We start from the raw sequence: 27277 nt of genomic DNA, 5'->3' as shown, positions 1-27277 counted from the left end.
AACATCTCAACAGCCCAACACTGTGGCATTTAATTTCAAAAGGGGGAACTATGCAAAAATGAGGGGCTTAGTTAAACAGAAGTTAAAAAGTACAGTGACTAAAGTGAAATCCCTGCAAGCTGCATGGGCGCTTTTTAAAGACACCATAATAGAGGCCCAACTTCAATGTATACCCCAAATTAAGAAACACAGTAAAAGAACTAAAAAAGAGCCACCGTGGCTTAACAACCATGTAAAAGAAGCAGTGAGAGATAAAAAGACTTCCTTTAAAAAGTGGAAGTCAAATCCTAGTGAGGCAAATAGAAAGGAGCATAAACACTGCCAAATTAAGTGCAAGAATGTAATAAGAAAAGCCAAAGAGGAGTTTGAAGAACAGCTAGCCAAAAACTCCAAAGGTAATAACAAAATGTTTTTTAAGTACATCAGAAGCAGGAAGCCTGCTAAACAACCAGTGGGGCCCCTTGATGATCGAGATACAAAAGGAGCACTTAAAGACAATAAAGTCATTGCGGAGAAACTAAATGGATTCTTTGCTTCAGTCTTCACGGCTGAGGATGTTAGGGAGATTCCCAAACCTGAGCTGGCTTTTGTAGGTGACAAATCTGAGGAACTGTCACGGATTGAAGTGTCACGACAGGAGGTTTTGGAATTAATTGATAAACTTAACATTAACAAGTCACCGGGACCAGATGGCATTCACCCAAGAGTTCTGAAAGAACTCAAATGTGAAGTTGCGGAACTGTTAACTAAGGTTTGTAACCTGTCCTTTAAATCAGCTTCTGTACCCAATGACTGGAAGTTAGCTAATGTAACGCCAATATTTAAAAAGGGCTCTAGAGGTGATCCCGGCAATTACAGACTGGTAAGTCTAACGTCTGTACCAGGCAAATTAGTCGAAACAATAGTTAAGAATAAAATTGTCCGACACATAGAAAAACATAAACTGTTGAGCAATAGTCAACATGGTTTCTGTAAAGGGAAATCGTGTCTTACTAATCTATTAGAATTCTTTGAAGGGGTCAACAAACATGTGGACAAGGGGGATCCAGTGGACATAGTGTACTTAGATTTCCAGAAAGCCTTTGACAAGATCCCTCACCAAAGGCTCTTATGTAAATTAAGCTGCCATGGGATAAAAGCGAAGGTCCTTTCATGGATTGAGAACTGGTTAAAAGACAGGGAACAAAGGGTAGGAATTAATGGTAAATTCTCAGAATGGAGAGGGGTAACTAGTGGTGTTCCCCAAGGGTCAGTCCTCGTACCAATCCTATTCAACTTATTCATAAATGATCTGGAGAAAGGGGTAAACAGTGAAGTGGCAAAGTTTGCAGATGATGCTAAACTGCTCAAGATAGTTAAGACCAAAGCAGACTGTGAAGAACTTCAAAAAGATCTCACAAAACTAAGTGATTGGGCAACAAAATGGCAAATGAAATTTAATGTGGATAAATGTAAAGTAATGCACATTGGAAAAAATAATCCCAACTAAAAATACAATATGATGGGGGCTAATTTAGCTACAACAAGTCAGGAAAAAGATCTTGGAGTCATCGTGGATAGTTCTCTGAAAATGTCCACGCAGTGTGCAGAGGTGGTCAAAAAAGCAAACAGGATGTTAGGAATCATTAAAAAGGGGATAGAGAATAAGACTGAGAATATATTATTGCCCTTATATAAATCGACGGTACGCTCTCATCTCGAATACTGCGTACAGATGTGGTCTCCTCATCCGAAAAAAGATAACTGGCACTAGAAAAGGTTCAGAAAAGGGCAACTAAAATGATTAAGGGTTTGGAACGGGTCCCATATGAGGAGAGATTAAAGAGGCTAGGACTCTTCAGCTTGGAAAAGAGGAGACTAAGGGGGGATATGATAGAGGTATATAAAATCATGAGTGATGTGGAGAAAGTGGATAAGGAAAAGTTATTTACTTATTCCCATAATACAAGAACTAGGGGTCATCCAATGAAATTAATAGGCAGCAGGTTTAAAACAAATAAAAGGAAGTTCTTCTTCACGCAGCGCACAGTCAACTTGTGGAACTCCTTACCTGAGGAGGTTGTGAAGGCTAGGACTATAACAGAGTTTAAAAGAGAACTGGATAAATTCATGGTGGTTAAGTCCATTAATGGCTATTAGCCAGGACGGGTAAGGAATGGTGTCCCTAGTCTCTGTCTGTCAGAGGGTGGAGATGGATGGCAGGAGAGAGATCACTTGATCATTGCCTGTTAGGTTCACTCCCTCTGGGGCACCTGGCATTGGCCACTGTCGGTAGACAGGATACTGGGCTAGATGGACCTTTGGTCTGACCCGGTTCGGCCTTTCTTATGTTCTTATGTTCTTAGTCCCAGCACATCAGGTGGCAGTCCCAAGGAGGTTTCTGTGACCCAACACGTCACACCCGTGACTAAAGGTGAAGGGCTATAAAAGGGGTTGTAAAGTTTTTAACAAGTGTGGGGTTGTTTCTGGGGAGTAGGCTCAGTGTTTGAGTGCAGAACAGGGCTAGGTAGCTCCTGGTTGTTGGTGAGTTGTGCTGAACGAGTTCTACCTTCATAACAAGGTGGCATTTGATTCAGTGTTCCACTTGTCCTGTGCCCTATTCCCCAAGGGACATGCACTATCTGCAAAAGTGGATGTCGAGTGTGTGCACTATGGGCCTACCAGCTCATCACTCAAAGAGGGCAGAGTTAAGGTTATGTGGCTGTTCAACCTTCATTTTGCAGAGGTTTCAGTTTTTCTGAACTAGATGTTCTGGACGGACAAGCGATACTTCCGGGCAAATTTAACGCTGCATTAATGACCATTTTTGTCAGCAAATGTCTTAGTTTTGTCTTTTTCACTGAAAGAAATGTTTTGTTGTATGAGTTAGTGGTCAGCTACACAGGTGTAGGTCTCATGTGGGGTTACAATTGATACTCTACTGTGGCTAGGCTATTACAAAAGACCTAGCTTTTACCTTGCACTTTCCATTGGTCAATCTCAACAAACTCGATATCATTCTCCCTGTTTTACAGATGGGGAAGCTGAGGCAAGGAGGGGTGAAGTGATCTGTCCAAGATCACCCAGCAGGTCAGTGGGAGAGAGAGCCAGGAATAGCCCCAGTTGAGTGGTCTCTCCCCTAGGCCATATGGTTGCTCTGAGATTCCTCAGTACTCCTCTCCCTCCTCTACGTTTTGTTACAGTGGAATGAGGCCAATGGTTGTGCTTTGAAATGTCTGGCCCCAGTCACCAGAGCTCTGCTGACATTGCCCTGCAGGGAGAAAGCAGGAGCTGAGTGGGGTTGGAGGTGCTCGCTGGTTACGTTCTCAGGAGCAGGGTGAGCAGAGGGGATGGGGTTTTGAAGTACAGAAAAGGAGGTGCACTGGGGACGTGAGGAGGTGGCCAGGAAGCTGTGGGAGTTGGCTGGGTTCACGGGGCGACCTGCAGACTGGGCAGGGTTTTCACGTTCTTGTTAATCTGTCAGAATGTGGGCAGGCTGACGCTCAGAGTGGCTGATCTCATTCTCCTCTCTCCAAGGGGCACCTGGGGGTGGCTTTCAGCAGCTTGTGGCACATTGGCACTGGAGTTGTTCCAGGCAGGGATCTGCAGCGCTGACACCCTCCACCAGATCGCAGCGTTAGGGTCGCACAGTTAGAAACCACACAGGGTGAGGAGACCCATAGTTGTGGGTCCTACCTGTCATGGACGCTCCAAGTACACTCCATCCACTGGATCACCCTGGTCCACATGCTTGTTGATCCTCTCAAAAAAATCTAAAAAATTGGTGAGGCATGATTTCCCTTTACTAAAGCCATGTTGACTATTCCCCAGCAAATCGTGTTCATCTCTGTGTCTGATCATTCTGTTCTTTACTATCGTTTCAACCGATTTCCATGGTACTGAAGTTCGGCTAATCAGCCTGTATTTGCCAGGATTCCCTCTGGAGCCTTTTTTAAAAATTGTTGTCAAATTAGCTATTCCCCAGTCACCTGGTATAGAAGCTGATTTAAATGATCAGTTACATACCACAGTTACTAGTTCTGCAATTTCATATTTGAGTTCCTTCGAACTCTTGGGTGAATATCACCTGTTCCTGATGTCTTATTACTGCATAATTTATCAAATTCTTCCAAAACCTCGATCTGGGGCAGTTCCTCAGATTTGTCTCTTAAAAAGAAAAGACCAGATGTGGGAATCTCCCTCACATCCTCTGCAGTGACAACCGATGCAAAGAATTCATTTAGCTTCTCTGAGTGCTCCTTTAGCATCTTCATCTTCCAGGGGTCCCACTGATTGCTTGGCAGCCTCCTGCTTTTGATGTACTTTTTTAAAAAATTGCTGTTAGTTTCTGAGACATAGTTTCTATGTCTACACTACGAGAGTAGTTCGATTTTAGTTAAATCGAATATGTGGAATCGATATTACAAAGTCGAACGTATGTGTCCACACTAAGGACAGTAATTTGACTTTGTGAGACTTTGTGAGTCCACACTAACGGGGCAAGCGTCGACATTGGAAGCGGTGCACTGTGGGCAGCTATCCCACAGTTCCCGCAGTCCCCGCTGCCCATTGGAATTCTGGGTCGAGCCCCAAATGCCTTCTGGGGCAAAAAATGTGTCGAGGGTGCTTTTGGGTGCCTGTCGTCATCCGTCCGTCACTCCCTCCCTCCCTCCCTCCCTCCCTGAAAGCGCCGGCGGGAAATCAGTTCGCGCACTTTTCTGATCAGTGACAGCGCGGACGCCACAGCAGTGCGAGCATGGATCCCGCTGCGACCATCGCTGCAGTTGTGGCAGTTCTCAACGCCTCGCAGCTTCTCATCCACCTTTACCAGAGGCAGCTGCAGAGAAATCAGGAGAGGAGGCTACGGCACCACCGTGAGGGCATGAAGTCGGAGAGTAGCTCAGAGCTCTCAGAAACCACGAGACCCTGCGCCCAGGACATCTCGGTGTCACTGGGTCTTGTGGATACTGTGGAACGGCGATTCTGGGCCCTGGAAACAAGCACGGACTGGTGGGACCACATAGTGCTGCAGGTCTGGGATGAAGGGGACTTTCCTCGAACTGTGTGAGTTGCTGTCCCCTGCCCTGAAGCGAAAGGACACCCGGATGCGAGCAGCCCTGACTGTCCAGAAGCGAGTGGCCATAGCCCTCTGGAAGCTTGCAACGCCAGACAGCTACCGGTCAGTCGCGAACCACTTTGGTGTGGGCAAGTCTACCGTGGGGGTTGCTGTCATGCAAGTAGCCAAGGCAATCGTCAAGGTACTGCTATCAAAGGTAGTGACCCTGGGAAACGTGGAGCTCATCATAGATGGCTTTGCCGAGATGGGATTCCCAAACTGCGGTGGGGCTATAGATGGGACTCACATCCCTATCCTGGGACCGGACCACCAGGCCAGCCAGTACATTAACAGAAAGGGCTACTTTTCTATGGTGCTGCAAGCACTGGTGGACCACAGGGGACGTTTTACGAACATCAACGTCGGATGGCTGGGCAAGGTTCATGACGCTCGTGTTTTCAGGAACTCTGGTCTGTTTAGACGGCTGCAGGAAGGTCTTTACTTCCCGGAGCACAAAATAAGTCTTCGGGATGTGGAGATGCCTACAGTGATCCTCGGGGACCCTGCATACCCGCTAATGCCCTGGCTCATGAAGCCCTATACTGGCACCCTGGACTCAGAAAAAGAACTTTTCAACTACCGTTTGAGCAAGTGCAGAATGGTGGTGGAGTGTGCCTTTGGCCGTCTCAAGGGGAGATGGAGAAGCTTACTCACTCGCTGTGATCTCAGCGAAACCAATATCCCCATTGTGATAGCTGCTTGCTGTGTGCTCCACAATCTGTGTGAGAGCAAGGGGGAGACCTTTATGGCGGGGTGGGAGGTTGAGGCAAGTAGCCTGGCTGCTGATTACGCCCAGCCAGACAGCCGGGCGATTAGAAGATCCCAGCGGGACGCGCTGTGCATCAGGGAGGCTTTGAAAGCTAGGTTCCTGACTGAGCAGGGTCTCCAGTGACTGTTTAGTTTGGGGACACAGATGCTGAACCTGCCCCCGTTTCTTTACCCAGTTACTGTTGACTATCCTTCCAAGTTACATACCCCCTTCACCACCTTCCCAACAAATAAAATCTGTTCCGTTTTGTTAATGAACAACGTTCTCTTTCTTACTGTTTTCGCGGGAATGTTTTAAACCGGGGACGCAGACTGTGGCGGGGGGCGGGTTTAGTGTTCTGATGCAAATGATGCTTCTAAACTCCGGGAATGACAGGCTCCGCAGTGGTGGATTGGTTGTTTCAACGGAGCCTGCCAGCAGTCCTGGGCGGGACTGCGTGTATATGTCGGCCAAGTGACTTTCTGGCAGGGGGCGGAGGGTTACAGACCCCCTGCTGCGTGGCTCTGTGATCCAGGATAAGGACCGCGGCATAAGTTCTCTAACTGCCCTCCCCCGCCACAAAGTCACAGAGCAACCCCCCCCCCCACAGAACATGAAAACCACCTCCCAGACTCACCAGGGTAACTGGTGACTGCACTGTGTATGTGTCCTGATGCTGGACCTGCCCCCGCCTCTGTAGCCTCCTTAAGGTGACTGTCCTGTCCAATTACCAAACCCCTTCCCCCCCTTCAGACAGAATCTCCTCTAAAAGAAAATCTTGGAAACAGTACTTAACAGAAAAAAATATTTTATTATGAACCGCACATGAAAAGGGGGGGGGAGAAAACTTGGACGGGGGCTTGTGTGAGATGGGTAGGAAAGGACTTTTCAAACTTTGTGGAACGAGAGCCTTCTAGTGCAACAGCAGTCTGCAGGGGTTGACTGAAAGTTTTAACGGCCCTTGCCGCCCCTCCTTCTTTGGACTTTTGGTGAGGGGGGTGTGGGACTTTGTGGCGGGGGAGGGCGGTTAGAGATAGACTGCAGCGGGGCTCTGTCCTCCTGCCTCCGGTCTTACAGAACATCCACAAGGCGCTGGAGCGTCTCCGTTTGCTCCCTCATTAGTCGAAGCAGGGTTTGAGTAGCCTGCTGGTCTTCCTGGTGCCACCTCTCCTCCCGTTCCATGACTGCTCGGTGCATTTGTGACAAGTTCTCCCTCCACTGTGTCGTCTGGGCTGCCTGCGCTCGTGAGCAGTCCATAAGTTCATAGAACATGTCCTCACGCATCTTCTTCTTCCTCCTCCTAATCTGCGCTAGCCTCTGGGAGTGTGATGCCAGGCTGGGTTGGGAGACAGTCGCAGATGTGTCTGTGGGAATGGGAAAAAGGGAGTGAATTCCTGAGACAGATAAATGAAGTTGCTAACAAAGAACATAGTCTTTCTCTGTGAACAACACCATGCACTGCACCTTTCACATGCGCACTCAGGACAAGGTCGAATTTTTGGCCCTCGCCTTCAGTGCCTGGGGTCTTGCAGTTGCGATCTGAGAAGCGTGGCAGGACACCTCTACTTTTGTAGCAGGAAAACATGATAAGCCGTAGACTTGTGGCAGCTTAAAACTTTAATAGTAGCACTGGGCTCCTTTCGCACTGAAAGCAATGCCACTCTCTGCTGGCAGCAATCAGGGAAGCATGAGCTCTGCCCCTGTCCCACCACCTCGCGGCTGTCCCAGGGAAAGGTCCCTGTATGCTGCCCCTCTGCCGCCTCCACCGCGTGGCTGTAAAGCAGTCCCAATACTAACATTCCCCTCCCTAATTCAAAGCAGGGCGTCATGTGCGACATTACGCTGATGAGGATCTCGGAGAGCGACAGGGGACGGATGCTTGGGGAGAGCATGCAGAAGCCAGGGCCGTATGCCGCCATGCTCTGCCGTGCTATGATCCCGGACTACTTGATAGAGTCATGGCGTGGGAACGTGTCCTACCACGGTGGACCTAACAAGATCGCCCTGCCAAGGAACCTGATGCGCAGGCTTGAGCAGTACCTCCAGGAGAGCTATGCTGAGCTCTCCCAGGAGGACTTTCTGTCAATTCCCGGACATATAGACCGTATTTTGGTGTAACTGCACTGGAAGGGACTACAGAGTGGAGCGTCCTGTGGTTGCCTAATCATGAAAATCCGGACATTATTTGATTTTTTTTACATAGTTGGAACTAAATAGTTGCCTAAGGCAAAGAAATCATGAACACCCAATTGCTGATATTATTAATATTCCTGTTGTCTTATAAATAAAAGTTTCTATGTTTAAATGAGTGAATGAAAACCCCATTGTTAACAATATAAATATTCCAGTTATGTTAAAAATAAATGTTTAGATGTTTAAAGCACTCACTGCTTGATCCTTCCCCTGATTCGGTGTCCGGGGTAACGGATGGGGACGGTTGGTAGGGGATCTCGGTAAGGGTGATGAAGAGCTCCTGGCTGTCGGGGAAATCAGCGGTGCAAGCGCTGTCGACTGCCTCATCCTCCTCATCTCCTTCCTCATCTTCCCCGTCCGCTAACATTTCCGACGAGGAACCGGCCGTGGACAATATCCCATCCTCAGAGTCCACGGTCAGTGGTGGGGTAGTGGTGGCGGCCGCACCTAGGATGGAATGCAGTGCCTCGTAGAAACGGGATGTCTGGGGCTGGGATCCGGAGCGTCCGTTTGCCTCTTTGGTTTTTTGGTAGCCTTGTCTCAGCTCCTTGATTTTCACGCGGCACTGCGTTGCATCCCGGCTGTATCCTCTCTCTGCCATGGCTTTAGAGATCTTCTCGTAGATCTTTGCATTCCTTCTTTTGGAGCGCAGCTCTCAAAGCACGGACTCATCGCCCCACACAGCGATGAGATCCAAGACTTCCCGATCAGTCCATGCTGGGGCCCTCTTTCTATTAGATTGCACGGCCATCTCTGCTGGAGAGCTCTGCATCGTTGCCAGTGCTGCTGAGCTCGCCACGCTGTCCAAACAGAAAATGAGATTCAAACTGCCCAGACAGGAAAAGGAATTCAAATTTTCCCGGGGCTTTTCCTGTGTGGCTGGTCAGAGCATCCGAGCTCGAACTGCTGTCCAGAGCGTCAACAGAGTGGTGCACTGTGGGATAGCTCCCGGAGCTATTACCGTCGATTTCCATCCACACCTAGCCTAATTCGATATTGCCATTTCGAATTTAGCGCTACTCCTCTCGTTTTCGAGGAGTACAGAAGTCGAATTTAAGAGAGCTCTATGTCGAACTAAATAGCTTCATGGTGTGGACGGGTACAGGGTTAATTCGATGTAACGGCGCTAAATTCGACATAAACTCCTAGTGTAGACCAGGCCTGAGTCTTTTGCTAGTTGCACTTCAAATTCTTTCTGGCCTGCTATGTCTACTTTTACACTTCACTTGCCAGAGTTTATGCTCCTTTCTATTTCCCTCAGTAGGATTTCTCCTTAAATTTTGAACGGATGCCTTTTTACCTCTAACCACTTCTTTTACCTTGCTGTGTACCATGGTGGCACATATTTGGTTCTCTCACTATGGTTTTTAATCTGACCGTTTATTATGGCGTTTTTAAAAAGTTTCCATGCAGCTTGCAGGCTTTTCCCTTCCGTGCCTGTACCTGTGCCCCCCTCCACCCCAAAGGATGTTAAATTAAATTATATTATGGCTGCTACTACTGAGCAGTTCAGCTATATGCGCCTCTTGGGGCACGTCTTCACTACCCACCGGATCGGCGGGTAGCAATCGATCTATTGGGGATCGACTTATTGCGTCTAGTGAAGACGCGATAAAATCGATCCCCGATGGCTCTGCCGTTGACTCCGGAAATCCACCGCGGCAAGAGGCGGAAGCGGAGTTGACGGCGGTGCGGCAGCGGTCGACTCGCCACCGTCCTCACAGCCAGGTAAGTCGACCTAAAATACGCAACTTCAGCTACGCTATTCACGTAGCTGAAGTTGCATATCTTAGGTCGACCCCCCCCCCGTAGTGTAGACCTAGCCTCGGACCAGATCCTGTGCTCCACTTAGGACTAAATCAAGAATTGCCTCTCCCCTCCCGCCTCTGGTTTGGCTCTTTCCCGCCGAGTGCAGAGCAGGTCCCCTCGTCTCCCAGAAGGGCTGAGTCCCCCCTGTAGGCCTGTGGGGAAGCCCCTCTCTTTTGTGTTGGTGCCTATCCTGGGGAGATGGATTCTTCCTAAAAGTGGAGGTCACAAGGCCCTGCCCCCCTCAGGGCCCCACCCCTACTCCTCCTCTTCCTCCCAAGGCCCCGCCCCCTGACCAAGCTGGAGCCACGCTGAGGAGATCAGGTCCCTCCACCTGCCTGGGGTGGGGAGGCTCAGGGTAGGTGATGGGTCTGCGGCTCCCCTCAGATGCCTGCGTCACTCATACCTGGACCCAGCTCTGGTTCCAGCCTGGCATGGGGATGGGGGCTCGGGGCCGAAGAGCCGCAACTGGACCATGATAAGAGCTGCCCGGGAAGCTGTGGGTAGCCATGGACCCTCTACCCCAGGCAGCTAGAGGGTCTGCAGCTCCCCACAGCTGCTCGGGCTCCAGCTTCTGGCCTGGCCAGGGGTCAAGGCCTCGGCCGGAAGAAGAGGGACAGGGGGCAGGGCCCACAGCACAAAGTGGACTTCCAAAAATGGGAGGGCCATGGCAAATAATAAATGGAGATATACCTATCTCAGAGAACTAGAAGGGACCCTGAAGGGTCATTGAGTCCAGCCCCCTGCCTTCACTAGCAGGACCAAGTACTGTTTTTGCCCCAGATCCCTAAGTGGCTCCCTCAAGGATTGAACTCACAACCCTAGGTTTAGCAGGCCAATGCTCAAACCACTGAGCTATCCCTCCCCCCACCTTGGCCCCCCTTGTTACAGCACCCCTGTGCCTCTCCCTCTCCTGGCTGGTCTCACCCTGTGCTTAAAGCCCTCTCAAGCTCCATGAGCAAACCGACCCCTCTGGGGCCACACAGTGTGTGTGTGTGCAGATCCTCCAGGCTCTCCTTCCCACACCCAGGGAAAGTGTGACACCCTCCAACCCCCACCTCCCAGGGCACTTCCCTCCCCCAACCAATGGGCGCAGGCAGGGAGGACTCGCCCATCCCCAAGGGGTCCCTCGCCCCATGAAGAGAAAGAGATGATATAACCAGAGGCTACTGGCCGCCCCCTTCCCAGTGCCCTCTGTGCTGTTTGGGGGTAGGGCCATCTCAGATCAGGTTACAGAGCATCGGCCTGTATATCTCAGCCTGGCTAACTCAATACACTGCACTAGAGTGGGGGAAGGGGTGTGTGTAACGTCCTGTGGGGTCTCCCTGGGATCTCTTCCCTGCGGCAGTGACTGCTCAGTGTGGTGTCTGTTCCAGGGTGCTGGCTGGTGAGTCCTGGGTGTCTGGCTGGTGAGTCTTGCCCACGTGCTCAGGGTTTAGCTGATCGCCATATTTGGGGTCGGGAAGGAATTTTCTTCCAGGGCAGATTGGCCGAGGCCCTGGAGGTTTTTCGCCTTCCTCGGCAGCGTGGGGCACGGGTCACTTGCTGGAGGACATAGGTTAGGGGTTTGTTACAGGAGTGGGTGGGTGAGATTCTGTGGCCTGCGTTGTGCAGGGGTCAGACTAGATGATCATAATGGTCCCTTCTGACCTTAAAGTCTATGAGTCTGAGTCTATGAGTGAGGCAGCTGGAGATGGGTGGCTGGAATGGGGCGTGTGAAGGGGAAGCCCCCACCAGGCTGAGCCCCAAGGACAAGATGGCAGCAGTGGCATAGACACAGGTTCAGGGGCAGTATCAGGTTCAGATCGGATCTGGTTTCAAAACAACTTGACATTCTTGGACTGGTGCGGGTCTAGTTGGGCTTAAAATTTTGCCGAAACTATCAGATCTGGCCAAGTGCTGGTCCAGGCCACTAGGTGCCCATGGGTGAGGCCAGGATCTCCCTGGGTCCAGCTGAAACCATGAGGGGCCAACCCAGGTCACTGTCCACTGATGCTGGGTGGGGAGCTGGAGCAGGATCCCCATGCAGACGCTCTCCCCAGATGGGGGGTTGTGACTTAGTCAGAGGTTCAGGACGTGGGACAAGGAGACCCCATAACAACTCCTGGGTCCCCTCCAGACACTCTTGAAACCCAGCTGCAGTTGGCCTGAGAGAAACCATCCCACAGGATGTACCCTGGGGACCTGAACAACCTGGTGTTTTTCCCACGCCTGGCGGCCACAAAAGCCACCCCCAGCCCGCCCTCCCAGCCAGCGACCCACTCTCCCTTCTCCATCCAGCCCACCCCCAGCTCCTCCCACGCAGGCCAGCTCTGGGCTTTGGCTGTGGTGGGAGGAATCAGTGAGGGTCTCCCCAGTGAAAACCATCACATGGAGCTGCCCCCCACACGGCAGCTCCACCTGTGGCGTAGCCTGTGGCTGTCAGGCCAGGCCAGGCGAAGCAGGGCTCAGGCAGGGCTGCTGCGTTAGAACAGTGGGTTTACTGAGGACACAGGCACAACTGACGGCACGGTCACTGGAATGGCCTGGCCCAGGGCTCCTGTTGCATGGCCGGGGGGGCGTCTCACCAGGGAAGAACTTTCCCTTCCCAGCTCACAAAGGCCCCATTGTCCTTCTCGGAGAGCGTCGGGAGCACGTTCAGGATTCCTCGGACACTTGCATCCACTTTCAGGGGGGCCTGCACGGGGCAAAGGAGAGTGAGGGGGAGGAACTTGCCCTGGGGGCGGCCAAGGACACCAGGGGTCCAGGGGAAAGACCAGGATCGGCTCCGGGGTGGGCCAGGGGAAGGGATCTAGAGCCTTGCAATGAAACTGGAACCTGAAGGGTGTCGGATTTGGGTCAGGTGGGGTCTGAAAACAACCTGACACACTCTGGCTGGGGTCTGGTGGTCTCTCGTTACCTTCTCCTGCCATGGGATTGGTGAGGTGGTGGCTGCATTTCTGTGCTCCTGCTGGCCACCACCACCTCACCACGCTGTGCATGCTGTGGAGCGAGTGTGCTGATTACTGGCAGCCCCTCTCCCCTGGCAGCACACATTGCACAGCGAGGCGGTGGTGGCTGGCATGAGCAGGGCATACAGCCACTGCCATGCTGACCCCACGGGCGTGAGGCAGCTGGAGACGGGTGGCTGGCATGGGGCGTGTGAAGGGGAAGCCCCCACCAGGCCGAGCCCCAAGGACAAGGTGGCAGCAGTGGCATAGACACAGGTTCAGGGGCAGTGTCAGGTTCAGATTGGATCTGGTTTCAAAACAACTTGACATTCTTGGACTGGTTCGGGTCTAGGTGGGCTTAAAATTTGTCTGAAACTATCAGATTTGGCCAGGTGCTGGTCCAGGCCGCTAGGTGCCCATGGGTGAGGCCAGGATCTCCCTGGGGACAGCCGAAACCATGAGGGGCCAACCCAGGTCACTGTCCCCTGATGCTGGTGCCCATGATGACCAGCTCCCACCTCCCCCAGCTCCCCATGGCAGCAGCTCTGCTGACGTTTGCTTTGCGATGCCAGGAGCCGGAGGAACCAAGGAAGTGGCAGCAGGGGGATCAATGCCCAGGACACAGCGCTGAATCCCCAGGAGGTGGGAGCCGATGACAGGCTCATTGCGACAGTTTTCCTCCATACAGGTCGGAAGTGGAGGGGGCGACAGGTTACGGCGTAACCATTCCCCCTACGATGAACATCTGCCCATGACATGAGGCTACAACTGGCCTCTCCCAGCAAGGTATATACCGTGAAGGTGGTTGAGCTCCCCATGTCAGTCTGCACCCAGCCAGGATGGACAGCGATGCTCAGGATCCCGTCTCCTCCATACCCCAAGGATTGGCACTTGGTGAGCATGTTCAGAGCAGCCTGTGGGCGAGACACACCATGAGCAGAGACAGCAGCACATGGAGAAGGGGAATGAGCCCTACAGGAAATGATCCCAGATCCTGAGGGCAGGGAAGGGAGAGACAGACAAGAGGGTGAGGACCCTGGTGTGAGCTGCAGTCTCTGATGCTCGATGGGGACAACAAGGTGCTCTCGGGGGTATGACCATGGGGAAGGGGATGTAGCTGTACTTCAATGAGCCACAGCTACTGTGTGGCTTCAGGGGGGCTGTGACAGCTGAGTACAAGTTAGAGGAGTGCTGAGGCTGCTCTAGGTTATGCATGATCTGGGGGGCAGAGGGAAGTGTAAATGTGGCATCGATTCTCCTTTGTTTTCCCCCCAGTGTTTCACCAGCAGAGGATCTGGTCCCCTCGATTTAAACCTAGTGACGGTCTCTCAACTGTGTATATTCGCCCCTAGGAAGGGCTATAATTAATAGCTGTTTAGTGGCCCTCCCCTGTCTGTGCTGAGACTGGCTAGTCTAGTGTTGGGGAGCCCCATGCGCCTCCCCGTACGAGGATTTCCCTGATGGGATACACACATGGTGGAAGGTTCCTCACTGAAGGGGAACTGCGGGAGCTGATCTGAATTCCCGGCAGCTGAACAACAGCTGGTCCCACCTGACATGGTGGTGGAAGCTAGAACGGCTGGGCAGGAGGGCGGAGAACATGGGGAAAGCACTGAGTGACACTGAGCACGTCCTGTACCTTGCTGCAGCGATAGGAGATAGCTTGGCCCACATGCCAGATAAAGACATTCTGGATGGAGCCAGCCTCACTGGACATGTTGACAATGGCTGCCTTGCTACAGCTCAGCCCTTTCTGGTTGCTTCCCTGGGCAGCCTTCTTCAGCAAGGGCAGGAACGCCTGGGCAATGGGGAGAAAAGAGCACCCCCGGGGTCAGCTTAGACGAAAGGAACCCGGGTTGTGAGTCAGTGGCACTGGAACAGAGAGGGCCAAGGGGCCGTGGCCCTCCCACTTTTGAAAGTGGATGGGTCTGGCTCATTCACTTTTTGCCACGGGCCCAGTCCCCTGCTCCTCCTCTTCCCCCTGAGGCCCCGCCCTCTGGCCAGGCTGGAAGCTGGAGCCTGGCCGGGTAAGGGTGGACTGGGGAGCCACGGACCCTCCACCTGCCCGGGGTGGGGTGGGAGGTGGTGAGAGCAGCCACCGGCTTGTGTCCCTGCCCCTCGGACTCCCCACCCAGGGCAGATGGAGGGTCCGCGGCTACCCACAGCTGCCGAGGCTCTTACCAGGGCCCGGCTGTGGCTCTTCGGCCACCGAGGCTCCGCCCCAGGCCAGGCCAGAAGCCAGAGCCAGGTTGGGGTAAGGGTCATGGGGGCAGCTGTGGGCCTTCCACCCGCACCGGCTCCCCAGCCCAACTACGGCTTCCGGCTTGGCTGGGAGGCGGGGCTTTGTGGGGAAGAGAAGGGGCAGGAGCAGGGCCATGGAGGGGGTGAGGCCTTGTCACTCCCCCAATTTTAGGAAGAATCCGTTGCCCATGTTGTGAGGCTCCTCACCACCACCTGCCCTTAGTGTGAAGCAGTCTTGTCTGTACCGGCTGTGGAGCAGCTTCCTGAAACCACCAGCTTCTGGCAACACAAACCGGGCCTTCCAGGCCTCCATAGGCCTCGCTCTCTATACAGGTTAGTGATAGACACACACTGACTCCAGAGCCCTCCGAGTATTCCCTGCAGTGTCCAGCCCCTTGGCCACTGGCAGAAATACCAGGGCTGCTGTTCCCAGAGGAAAGGACGCACCAGCCAGTAAGATTCAGCTCAGGATCATCACTTTGCTTAGCACCCTAGCACTTAGATCTATCTATAGTGAAAACAAGGATACGTTTATTATCAAAGAACAGAAAGTCAGTGAGTGAGAGTAAGAATTTAGGAAACAAATGGTTACATAGTGTCATAACTATAAAGGGAAGGGTAACAGCCCTCCTGTGTACAATACTATAAAATCCCTCCTGGCCAGAGACTCCAAAATCCTTTTAGCTGTAAAGGGTTAAGAAGCTCAGGTAACCTGGCGGACACCTGACCCAAAGGACCAATAAGGGGACATGATTCTTTCAAATCTTGGTGGGGGGAAGGCTTTTGTTTGTGCTCTTTGTTTGGGGAAGTTCGCTCTTGGGACTAAGAGGGACCAGACATCAATCCAGGCTCTCCAAATCTTTCTGAACAAGTCTCTCATATTTCAAGCTTGTAAGTAAACAGCCAGGCAAGGCATGTTAGTTTTATCTTTGTTTTCTCAACTTGTAAATGTACCTTTTACTAGAGTGTTTATCTCTGTTTGCTGTACTTTGAACCTAAGGCTACAGGCGATTCCTCTGGGCTCTTTAAGTTTGATTACCCTGTAAAGTTATTTTCCATCCTGATTTTACAGAGATGATTTTTACCTTTTTCTTTAATTAAAAGCCTTCTTTTTAAGAACCTGATTGATTTTTCCTTGTTTTAGATCCAAGGGGGTTGGATCCTGATCCACCAAGAGTTGGTGGGAGAAAGGAGGGGGGGGGGTTAATTTCTCTTTGTTTTAAGATCCAAGGGGTTTGGATCTGTATTCACCAGGGAATTGGTGAAGAGTCTCTCAAGGCTACCCAGGGAAGGGAATTAGCACTTTGGGAGTTGTGGCAGCGGACCAGATCTAAGCTGGTAATTAAGCTTAGAAGTTTTCATGCAGGCCCCCACATTTGTACCCTAAAGTTCAGAGTGGGGAAGCAGTCTTGACATGGTGGCAGAGCGGTGGGATCATTTTAAACCAAAAGCCAGTAAGATTTTTTTTTCTCCTTTCTAGCTGCTTGGAAAGCAGAGCTGAAGGTAGATGCATATCTGATCTCTCCTTGCCTGAAGGCAGAGGTGTTAAGTTTTTTTAACAAGGGTCTTTGTTAAGAGAAGGGTTCAAGGAGTGAGCAAACAGCTGGCAAAAGGAATTTACAAGCTGAATTGTTTTTTTTTTCTTTCTACCTCTGGGGATAGCTAGTTAGAAAGTCTCTGTTACCTAAGCAGCCTGAGCTGAGTGCATCCCAGTTTCAGTGAACTGCAGAGGGGGTGTGACCCAGCACAAGAAAGCAGGAAAATGACTACCAGTGAAGCAGTTAACAAACTAGAACTGGCCAGACTAGAAGCAGAAGAAAATGAAAAGAAACATCAGAGACTGCTCCAATTAAAAAACTCAAGAAAGAAGCTGCTATGAAGGAGAGAGAAAGAGAAGAGAAAGCCAAAGAGGAGGCCCACTGGAGAGCTATGGAGCAAAAAGAAAAAGAGATGGAGCTGAAAGAAAAAGAGATGGAGGAGAGAGAAAGAGAGAGGAAGCATGAACTGGAATTAGCACGGGCTAGGCCGGATATACCAGCCAATCCTAGCAAACCCTCTCCAGGTACCACTTCCCATCCCAGAAAATTCCCCACCTACAAGGCAGGCGATGATACTGAGGCCTTCTTAGAAAATTTTGAAAGGGCCTGCCTTGGGTACAGCATCACTACAGACCAGTACATGGTAGAGCTGAGGCCGCAGCTCAGTGGACCCTTAGCAGAGGTGGCGGCTGAAATGCCTAAGGAACACATGAACAGTTATGAACTTTTTAAAAACAAGGCCAGAATCAGAATGGGGCTAACACCCAAGCATGCCCGTCGGCGGTTCAGAGCCCTAAGGTGGAAACCCAATGTGTCATTTACCCGACATGCCTACCACATTGGGAAAAATTGGGATGCCTGGATATCAGGAGCAAATGTTAAATCTACAGAAGAGTTGCCCTTCCTAATGCAAATGGAGCAGTTTTTAGAGGGTGTTCCTGAGGAAATAGAAAGGTACATCCTCGATGGGAAGCCCAAAACTGTAACCGAGGCGGGGGAGATTGGAGCCAAATGGGTGGAGGTGGCAGAAAAGAAAAAAACTAGTAGCAGTTGGAGCGAATATCAGAAGGGGCAACCCGAAACAAAACCTTACCACCGGGGACAACCCAAGGCCCCACCTACCTCCCAAGGGAAACCCCAGACGCCTTCTCACCCCACCACACCAGTCTCCACCAAGCAACATCGCCCCGGTGATACCTTAGCAGGGCGATGTTTTAAATGTAATGAACTGGGACATATAAAGGCCCACTGCCCCAAGAACCCCAACCAATTACAGTTCATTACACCACAATCGCACCAAAGATCCCCAGGCCCAGATGCCTCTCTCATACCCTCGGAGCGAAGGGAAACCTTGAGAGTGGGCGGAAAGAAGGTTATCGCTTGGAGGGACACTGGGGCACAAGTGTCGACTATCCACCAATCCCTAGTGGACCCCAAACTCATCAACCCAGAGGCTCCAGTGATAATTCAACCCTTCATGTCACAGTCTGTAACCTTGCCTACAGCCAAGTTGCATGTCCAGTACAAGGGCTGGACAGGAATGTGGACTTTTGCAATCTATGACAATTATCCCATCCCCATGCTGCTGGGGGAAGACTTGGCCAACCATGTGAAGCTAGCCAAGAGGGTGGGAATAGTCACCCGCAGCCAGGCTAAGCAAGCTTTCAAACCCATCCCTGTTCCTGAGCAGTCCACCAGGGCCCCGTCTGGGTTACCAGAGACCCAGACAAAGGTGGTGGAACCGGATCCCCTGCCAATGACTGCAACAGCTGTAGTGGATCCAATCCCAGAGACCCAGCCAAAGCCAGTCCCAGAACCGGAACTGGCAACACAACCAGCGCCAGAACCATTGCCAGCACTGAGTACAGCGTTTGCAAACCCATCTACAACTCCAACGCCAGAGGGCACCACCAACCTGAACTGGCAGAAGCAGCAGATAACCCGACCCAAGAGGCTCAGCCAGAGCCTGAAATACAACATAGTGCACCAGCGGACAGCGGTTCACAGTCAACGGAAACAGCCCCAGCACCTGCATCGCTTCCAGAGGGACCAAGCCCAAGTCCACAGTCCAAGGAGGAACTGATGTCTCCAGCATCAAGGGAACAGTTCCAGGCTGAGCAGAAAGCAGATGACAGCCTTCAGAAAGCTTGGGCGGCGGCACCGATCACCCCACCGCCTCTCAGCTCTTCTAACCGATCCCGGTTTGTTGTAGAACAAGGACTTTTATACAAGGAGACTCTTTCTGGTGGACACCAGGAAGACTGGCATCCTCAAAGACAGTTGGTAGTTCCCACTAAGTATCGGGTAAAGCTCTTGAGCTTAGCCCATGATCATCCCAGTGGCCATTCTGGGGTGAACAGAACCAAAGACCGGTTGGGGAAGTCCTTCCACTGGGAGGGAATGGGCAAGGACGCTGCTAATTATGTCCCGTCTTGTGAGGTGTGCCAACGAGTGGGAAAGCCCCAAGACCAGGTCAAAGCCCCTCTCCAGCCACTACCCATAATTGAGGTCCCATTTCAGCGAGTAGCTGTGGATATTCTGGGTCCTTTCCCAAAGAAGACACCCAGAGGAAAGCAGTACATACTGACTTTCATGGATTTTGCTACCCGATGGCCAGAAGCAGTACCCTTAAGCAACACCAGGGCTAAAAGTGTGTGCCAGGCATTAGCAGACATTTTTGCCAGGGTAGGTTGGCCCTCCGACATCCTTACAGATTCGGGAACTAATTTCCTGGCAGGGACCATGGAAAACCTGTGGGAAGCTCTTGGGGTGAATCACTTGGTTGCCACCCCTTACCACCATCAAACCAATGGCCACATCCCCATTTAGGGTTTTCACCATTTGAACTTGTGTATGGCTGCGAGGTTAAGGGGCCATTACAGTTGGTGAAGCAGCAATGGGTGGGGTTTACGGCTTCTCCAGGAACTAACATACTAGACTTTGTAAGCAACCTACAAAGCACCCTCCGACACTCTTTAGCCCTTGCTAAAGAAAACCTAAAGGATGCTCAGGAAGAGCAAAAGGCCTGGTATGATAAACATTCCAGAGAACGGTCCTTCAAAGTGGGAGACCAAGTCATGGTCTTAAAGGCGCTCTAGGCCCATAAAATGGAAGCGTCGTGGGAAGGACCATTCACGGTCCAGGAGCGCCTAGGAGCTGTTAACTATCTCATAGCATCCCCCACCTCCAACATAAAGCCTAAGGTATACCATGTTAATTCTCTTAAGCCCTTTTATTCCAGAGAATTAAAGGTTTTCCAGTTTACAGCCCAGGAAACAGATGACGTGGAGTGGCCTGAAGCTGTCTACTACGAAGGAAAAAGTAATGGTGGCGTGGAAGAGGTGAACCTCTCCACGACCCTTGGACGTCTGCAGCGGCAGCAGATCAAGGAGCTGTGCACTAGCTTTGCGCCAATGTTCTCAGCCACTCCAGGACGGACCAAACGGGCATACCACTCCATTGACACAGGTAATGCTCACCCAATTAGATCCCCACCCTACCGGGAGTCACCTCATGCACAAACTGCTATAAAAAGGGAGATCCAGGACATGTTACAGATGGGTATAATCCGCCCCTCTAACACTGCATGGGCATCTCCAGTGGTTCTAGTTCCCAAACCAGATGGGGAAATATGCTTTTGCGTGGACTACCGTAAGCTAAATGCTGTAACTTGTCCTGACAACTATCCAATGCCACGCACAGATGAGCTATTGGAGAAACTGGGACATGCCCAATTCATCTCTACCTTAGACTTAACCAAGAGGTACTGGCAAGTACCACTAGATGAACCCGCCAAGGAAAGGTCAGCCTTCGTCACCCAGGCAGGGGTGTATGAATTCAATGTACTCCCTTTCGGGCTGCGAAATGCACCCGCCACCTTCCAAAGACTTGTAGATGGTCTCCTAGTGGGATTGGGAGAATCTGCAGTTGCCTACCTCGATGATGTGGCCATTTTTTCTGAGTCATGGGCAGAACACCTGGAGCACCTGGAAAAAGTCTTCGAGCGCATCAGGCAGGCAGGACTAACTGTTAAGGCTAAAAAGTGTCAAATAGGCCAAAACAGAGTGACTTACCTGGGGCACCAGGTGGGTCAAGGAACTATAAATCCCCTACAGGCCAAAGTGGATGCTATCCAAAAGTGGCCGGTTCCAAAGTCAAAGAAACAGGTCCAATCCTTCTTAGGCTTGGCCGGATATTATAGGCGATTTGTACCACACTACAGCCAAATCGCCGCCCCACTGACAGACCTAACCAGAAAGAAACAGCCAAATGCAGTTCAGTGGACTGATGAGTGTCAAAAGGCCTTTAACCAGCTTAAGGCGACACTCATGTCTGACCCTGTGCTAAGGGCCCCAGACTTTGACAAACCGTTCCTAGTAACCACAGATGCGTCCGAGCGGGGTGTGGGAGCAGTTTTAATGCAGGAAGGACCGGATCAAGAATTCCATCCTGTCGTGTTTCTCAGCAAGAAACTGTCTGAGAAGGAAAGCCACTGGTCAATCAGCGAAAAGGAATGCTACGCCATTGTTTACGCGCTGGAAAAGCTACGCCCATACGTTTGCGGACGGCGTTTCCAACTACAAACAGACCATGCTGCGCTACAGTGGCTTCATACCGCCAAGGGGAATAACAAAAAACTTCTTTGGTGGAGTTTAGCTCTCCAAGATTTTGATTTTGAAATACAACACATTTCAGGAGCTTCTAACAAAGTGGCTGATGCACTCTCCCAGGAAAGTTTCCCAGAATCAACTGGTTAAAAGTTGTTCTTGGAATGTGGAACATATTGTTAGTTTTTATATAATCAGTAGTATGTCTAAAGGTGCATGTGTCTTATTAACTCTGTTTTCTCCTAGTGCTCCAGGAAGAAATCACAGCCAGTGTGGAACCGGCTGTCCAACACTATCTGTGATTTGGGGGGCATGTCATAACTATAAAGGGAAGGGTAACAGCCCTCCTGTGTACAATACTATAAAATCCCTCCTGGCCAGAGACTCCAAAATCCTTTTACCTGTAAAGGGTTAAGAAGCTCAGGTAACCTGGCGGACACCTGACCCAAAGGACCAATAAGGGGACATGATACTTTCAAATCTTGGTGGGGGGAAGGCTTTTGTTTGTGCTCTTTGTTTTGGGGAGTTCGCTCTTGGGACTAAGAGGGACCAGACATCAATCCAGGCTCTCCAAATCTTTCTGAACAAGTCTCTCATATTTCAAACTTGTAAGTAAACAGCCAGGCAAGGCGTGTTAGTTTTATCTTTGTTTTCTCAACTTGCAAATGTACCTTTTACTAGGGTGTTTACCTCTGTTTGCTGTACTTTGAACCTAAGGCCAGAGGGGATTCCTCTGGGCTCTTTAAGTTTGATTACCCTGTAAAGTTATTTTCCATCCTGATTTTACAGAGATGATTTTTACCTTTTTCTTTAATTAAAAGCCTTCTTTTTAAGAACCTGATTGATTTTTCCTTGTTTTAGATCCAAGGGGGTTGGATCCTGATCCACCAAGAGTTGGTGGGAGAAAGGAGGGGGATGGTTAATTTCTCCTTGTTTAAGATCCAAGGGGTTTGGATCTGTATTCACCAGGGAATTGGTGAAGAGTCTCTCAAGGCTACCCAGGGAAGGGAATTAGCACATTGGGAGTGGTGGCAGCGGACCAGATCTAAGCTGGTAATTAAGCTTAGAAGTTTTCATGCAGGCCCCCACATTTGTACCCTAAAGTTCAGAGTGGGGAAGCAGCCTTGACACATAGAAAACAAAATCAATAACACGCTTTCTAGAGATGAAACTTAACTAGCAAGTCTCCTCCTGTCTAAAGAAGCTTGTCTCACCCAAAGTTCTCTCCAGTGTTTCCAACCAAGCCTGGCTGGGATCCCTTTTTCATGAAGCAAACTCCCTGCCTGTTTACTTCCTCAGTGAAGGATTTCACCATGTCTTCTTTGTCCCCCAAATATACTCAGGCAAACCTTTGATGTGCACCTTAAGATGGTGTACACATGGACGCACCCACACACGCCGCTTGTGTTTTCCTGTTACTTTTCTGTCTTTGAAGGTTTCACAATCCTTCATTAGCATTCAGTTCAGACTGGTGAAAGGAGACCCACTGGGAACTATACAATACTTAGTTTCCATGGAAACTGCCAGGTAGATAAACATTGCTTTTCTGACAAGAAACCTGTGTACGGACATAACACCTTATCCAGCATCTGTATGTGCATTTCACAATTATATTGACGCCCAGGGTGACACCGACTTTTATTGGAGACCTCACATGCCACTCTTTGGTGAACAAGAATGCACACACCAGACTCATCAGGACCCTGTAATCTCTTGCCAGTTGGTGTTATGAGGTTTCTGTGTCACTGTGGGTGCCCTGCACCTGAGGGTCAAGCTCTTGGCTTGGCTTGCCTACACTTTGGACCCTTGTCATCTGCCACTTCTGGGGAGGTTCGGAGGAAGCAGTCACTGCGTTGCTCAGCCGCAGCTCAGCACACACTGCACTACATTCACAGTTAAGTGAGACTCATCTCGTGAACTGCATCTAAGGAAGGCTGAGCTGCTGCTGAATCGGGAGCTGCAGGTGGAGGAAGAGTCCAGAGAGGCCTGGGAGCCTTAGACAGAATCTAACAAGCAATAGATGCATTTGGCAAAGGAGGGAAACTCACCCCTGAGAATCCCCTTCCTACTACTCTACTGGGGACTATTTATTGAAGAGAGAGGGTATGCTGCAGAACCGCCCCCCCCCCTTTTCTTTAAGTAATTATTCTACTGGGGACTATTTGTCATGGAGAAAGGATACACTGGAAACCATCACCACCCTTTGTTTTAAGGGAATGGAATCTACTGTGGGAGCTGGACTCTACTGGTTTGGAGCCCCACAAAGGGCAGAGCTAGGGGTAAATCCACAAAGGGATTTAGGTGCCTAACCTCCAGATTTAGACACCTAATTCCCAGTTTTAGTCATTGCTGTGATCCACAAAACCACTGCTCGGCTGCTGCCTAATTGTGCAGGTGCCCAACTTTCTGCTGTAAAAGTTCCCTAGGCCCCCAAGTTTCTCATTCTGACCATGCGCCCTGTAGCCTCACTCCCCGCATCCAGACACCATCTCCTGGCTGAGCTCCAGAGCGATCCTCAAACCCAGAGAAGACAGGCATTCCTCCGCTTCCCTTGCCTGCGGGGCCCGATCCGCTGGGCATGCTCAGAGGCCACTTAACTCCACACAAAATGGCGGGGGGGGGGAGGAGATAGAGACCTCTCTTATAAGCTAACTCGGGCTTTGTGCATCACATTGTTCTTGCAGTGATTGTCTAGATGCTTAAAAGTTAGGGATTGAAACACTGAGTATTGTGAAGCCAGTCCATGTGTAGATCTTGGCCTATGGATTCATTTCTCAGGTGGTTAAAGTCCCACAATCATAGAAGATTAGGGTTGGAAGAGACCTCAGGAGGTCATCTAATGCAAACCCCGGCTCAAAGCAGGACCAACCCCAACTAAATCATCCCAGCCAGGGCTTTGTCAAGCTGGGCCTTAAAAACCTCCAAGGCCCTGCAGCGTGCGGTGTAAACAACCAAGGCCCCCACATTGATCCAGTAACTAGAATCCAGGGGAAGGGAAGATTTCTGGCCTAAGCAAAATCAAACCCAAGTGCAGCCGGCGACATGCCCTTGGTCGGGGCTCTTACCTGGCTCACCAGCAAGGGTCCCGTCACATTTGTTGTGTACACCAGGGACATGCCCTCCAGAGTCTCAGACTCTAGTGTATTCTTCCTTACTATCCCAGCGTTGTTTATCAACAGATTCAGCCCCGAGCCTTTCAGATGCTCCTCAACTCTGACTGCTGCCGCCTTGATGCTGGCTGGGTCTGTAGTTTCTATAGAGACAGAGCAGGGGGTTCAGGTGCATGATTCCTCCTCCCTCATGTCACCCCATAGCACACCCCTCACCCAGCGGGAATGAGAGGTAGGAGAGGGGGTGGAAGTTGGGAGGAAAAGTTGCTGCTGGGTCCAGAGAAGTGGAGTTGTAGTGGGGCAATAATAGGAAAGGATAATGATATTAAAAAATAATTATGAGTTATTTGGACAATCTTAGTAGGAGATTTAAAAACCCTAAATGTATTGTGATTAGTGAATACTTCAGCTATGTGTAGTTGATCTAAATTAGACAAAGAACTGGAATGATCTAAAACTATTTTTGAATGCATTGTAGGTGAGAGAACTGATCAGCTGGATGCGTGAAGCTCCATCCCAGAGGTGGGAATGCATGACAGAGCTGCCCATGTGTGATTGTCACATGAGGGACCAGGCACATGGTGGCCCTGAGGCTTTCCCAGCAGGGCTCCCCACTCAAACCCGCCTTCTCTGGGGCTGGGTAAGGAGTCAATGGGCTCCGAGTGATTATTGACTCTGGTCCTGTTCTCCCCACTGAGATCTGGAGGGCAGGGAACGGGGATATGGAGGGGGACAGGGAATGGGGAACAACGTGACCCTGAGCAAGGGAACCTCAACTCTGGGCCCAGGGCAGGGCACCCACCTAGCGCAACGATCACCACGTTTGGATGCCTGGACACCAAGTTCTTCAATTGCTGGAAAAGAATAAAGTCGATGATTATTGACAGAGCCGCCACCCCTGGAGATGGCCAGGCTGGGCAGCGTCTTTGACTCTGCAAAGCCCCCACGTGCAGCATCCAGCTCTGGCTTTCTGCCTCTGTAGGAGGCGTCTGTCTGTCTCCTGAGCATCTAAAACACCATCATCTAACTCAGTGCGATCGAGTCAGGGACACAAACCATTTCCCTGTCAGTAATGCACCTGTGCTCCCTGTCCTCTCCCTTCATGCTCTCTGGGAGTCTGTGACGCCGGGGGCTGGTCAGGGCACAGGGACTGCGAGGAGCAGCCGGGACATTGTGAATGAGGACACTGGAGAGGAGCAGGGCCCTGGGGGGCAGGAAGCAGGTTTAGGAATTATATGGGAATGGGGGGCAGGAGTGAGGCTGAGTGGTGCAGAGACAAGGATGGGGTTGGGGGGCAGCTCCCCTACCATGGGGCAGTTGTGGGGAAGGGGAGTCCTTACTCAGGAGCCAGGGGAAGGCAGTGTGGCAGTGTTGCCAGCTCTCGTGAACTGGTTGTGAGTGAGGATTTTGGCAATGACACAAGAAGGAACTCTGATTCTGCAGTTTTCCAGGGTGGGCATGTGGGCAGAGCTCAGTGCAAGAGCCTGGGGGCTCAGAACACAGAGCAGCCCTGCCTCTATGTAAGCATGGCCCTAGAGCAGACAGAGGGTCTGGGGCAGGGGCAGACAAGGGAGGGGGGAGTCAGGGAAGTGGTGCCGTGGAGGCCTGAGCAGAGAAGTGCTGCTGCTGGGTCAGCACAGCCATAGGAAATGGATGGCAGTTCCCCTGTGTGAAGAAGGGGAGTGGAGTTGCCATCGGAGCAGCCAGGGAGTGCCGTGCATTTTGTGCGCATTAAAGATTGACTTTTCCACCCGAAATGATCCATGCACACATTGACAGAGGAATAGAGGGGAGTTACAAAGTCACAAGACAGACTAAAAAACTGATTTTGTAAAAAGGTTCATGATTTTGGGGGTCGGACGCATGATTTTGTCTCTCTTGAGGCCGGCAGTACTGGGTATGTTTACACCGCAATCACAACAGGTATACGCTGTACTTGCCGGCCCGGAACCCCTGGGGAATTACTCAAGAGCCAGCCTGTGCTGCCGCATCCTCACTGCTCTGGTACTCAAACTACCTCTGTTAAAGCTAACTCGGGTGTAGCTACAACCCTCAGGCTGGAGCTGTGTCTGCAATCCCCTTCTGCTCCAGCACGTTGCTCTCGGAGCCGAAGGTGTCTTCAGATTCCCCTCCCTCCCCACCACCATGTACAGCTAACTCCATCTCACCTCGCCCCGTTCTCACCTGCGCTCGCTCTCCCTCCGGGTCCCGGCAGGTCGCAAAGACCCACTTGGGTGGGTTTGATTTCTCCAGAAACTGCTTGACGAGCTCCAGGCCGATTCCCCGATTGGCCCCAGTCACCAGAACGCTGTGAACATTAAAGCCAGCCATGGTCCCTCGCCTGCCTCTGCCCCAGCTGACAGTGCCTCTGCTGAGTGAGAGCTGGGCTAGTTCTAGCCGCACTTCCCCTTCATCTGGGGTTATATAAAGGTAGCTCTAGGGAATGAGCTCTATGCTGCCATCTAATGGTGAGATGAGGTAAAGATGGAATGAGCCAGACCTTATTTGTTACCCATCATCTCAGGATGAACAGTTTAGTTGTTTTGGTTACTATTTATTGAAGTTTTGGGTGCAGGGCCTTTGAAGTGCTGGTCTCCTTATTGTGTGAGAGGGCAGCACAACTGTACTCAACATGCTCTAAGGAGTCACCACAACCATGATCTGTTTTCCACAGCTGGGCAGGGGTGTTGGAAACAAAGCAGGGAGAAACTGGGTGGGGGAAAGGCATATGCTTGTATGAGATATGAAAGTAAGGACTTTGCTCTAGAAATCTATGTGATGTTTAATTTTCTCTACAAAGTGACAATAAGACTGCGTGAACTGGGAAAGGTAAACTCTGGGAGGGAGGGATAGCTCAGTGGTTTGAGCATTGGCCTACTCCACCCAAGCTTGTGAGTTCAATCCTTGAGGGGGCCATTTAGGGATCTGGGGCAAAAATCTGTCTGGGGATTTGTCCTGCTTTGAGCAGTGGGTTGGACTAGATGACCTCCTGAGATTCTATGGTAAGGA

The 27277-nt window shown here is 51.0% G+C and overlaps 1 protein-coding gene across 1 annotated transcript; it reads right to left on the bottom strand.

The window, feature by feature from the left end:
- Positions 1 to 12302: 12302 nt before the first annotated feature.
- LOC135888736 (C-signal-like) lies at positions 12303 to 26698 on the bottom strand. The gene is made up of 6 exons (XM_065416513.1): positions 26453 to 26698; positions 25071 to 25122; positions 24224 to 24411; positions 14412 to 14570; positions 13567 to 13686; positions 12303 to 12519 (listed from the first exon to the last, which is right to left on the bottom strand). Exons 1-6 carry the CDS (start codon positions 26597 to 26599, stop codon positions 12406 to 12408), a joined length of 780 nt encoding a protein of 259 aa, XP_065272585.1. The 5' UTR covers positions 26600 to 26698; the 3' UTR covers positions 12303 to 12405.
- Positions 26699 to 27277: the final 579 nt, after the last annotated feature.

This window comes from Emys orbicularis, chromosome 14 (genome assembly GCF_028017835.1).
Source record: "Emys orbicularis isolate rEmyOrb1 chromosome 14, rEmyOrb1.hap1, whole genome shotgun sequence".
Classification (NCBI taxonomy): domain Eukaryota; kingdom Metazoa; phylum Chordata; order Testudines; family Emydidae; genus Emys; species Emys orbicularis.
This window is presented reverse-complemented; position numbering and strand designations above follow the sequence as displayed.

What these genes read in the sequence shown, in the direction of transcription:
- LOC135888736 (XM_065416513.1), bottom strand. Translation starts at nt 26,599, where the DNA reads ATGGCTGGCTTTAATGTTCACAGCGTTCTGGTGACTGGGGCCAATCGG. An exon ending in TCTCCTATCGCTGCAGCAAG is followed by an intron (nt 13,687 to 14,411) that starts GTACAGGACGTG and finishes TCTCGCCCACAG; the next exon opens with GCTGCTCTGAACATGCTCAC. An exon ending in GGAGCTCAACCACCTTCACG is followed by an intron (nt 12,520 to 13,566) that starts GTATATACCTTG and finishes TGCCCCGTGCAG; the next exon opens with GCCCCCCTGAAAGTGGATGC.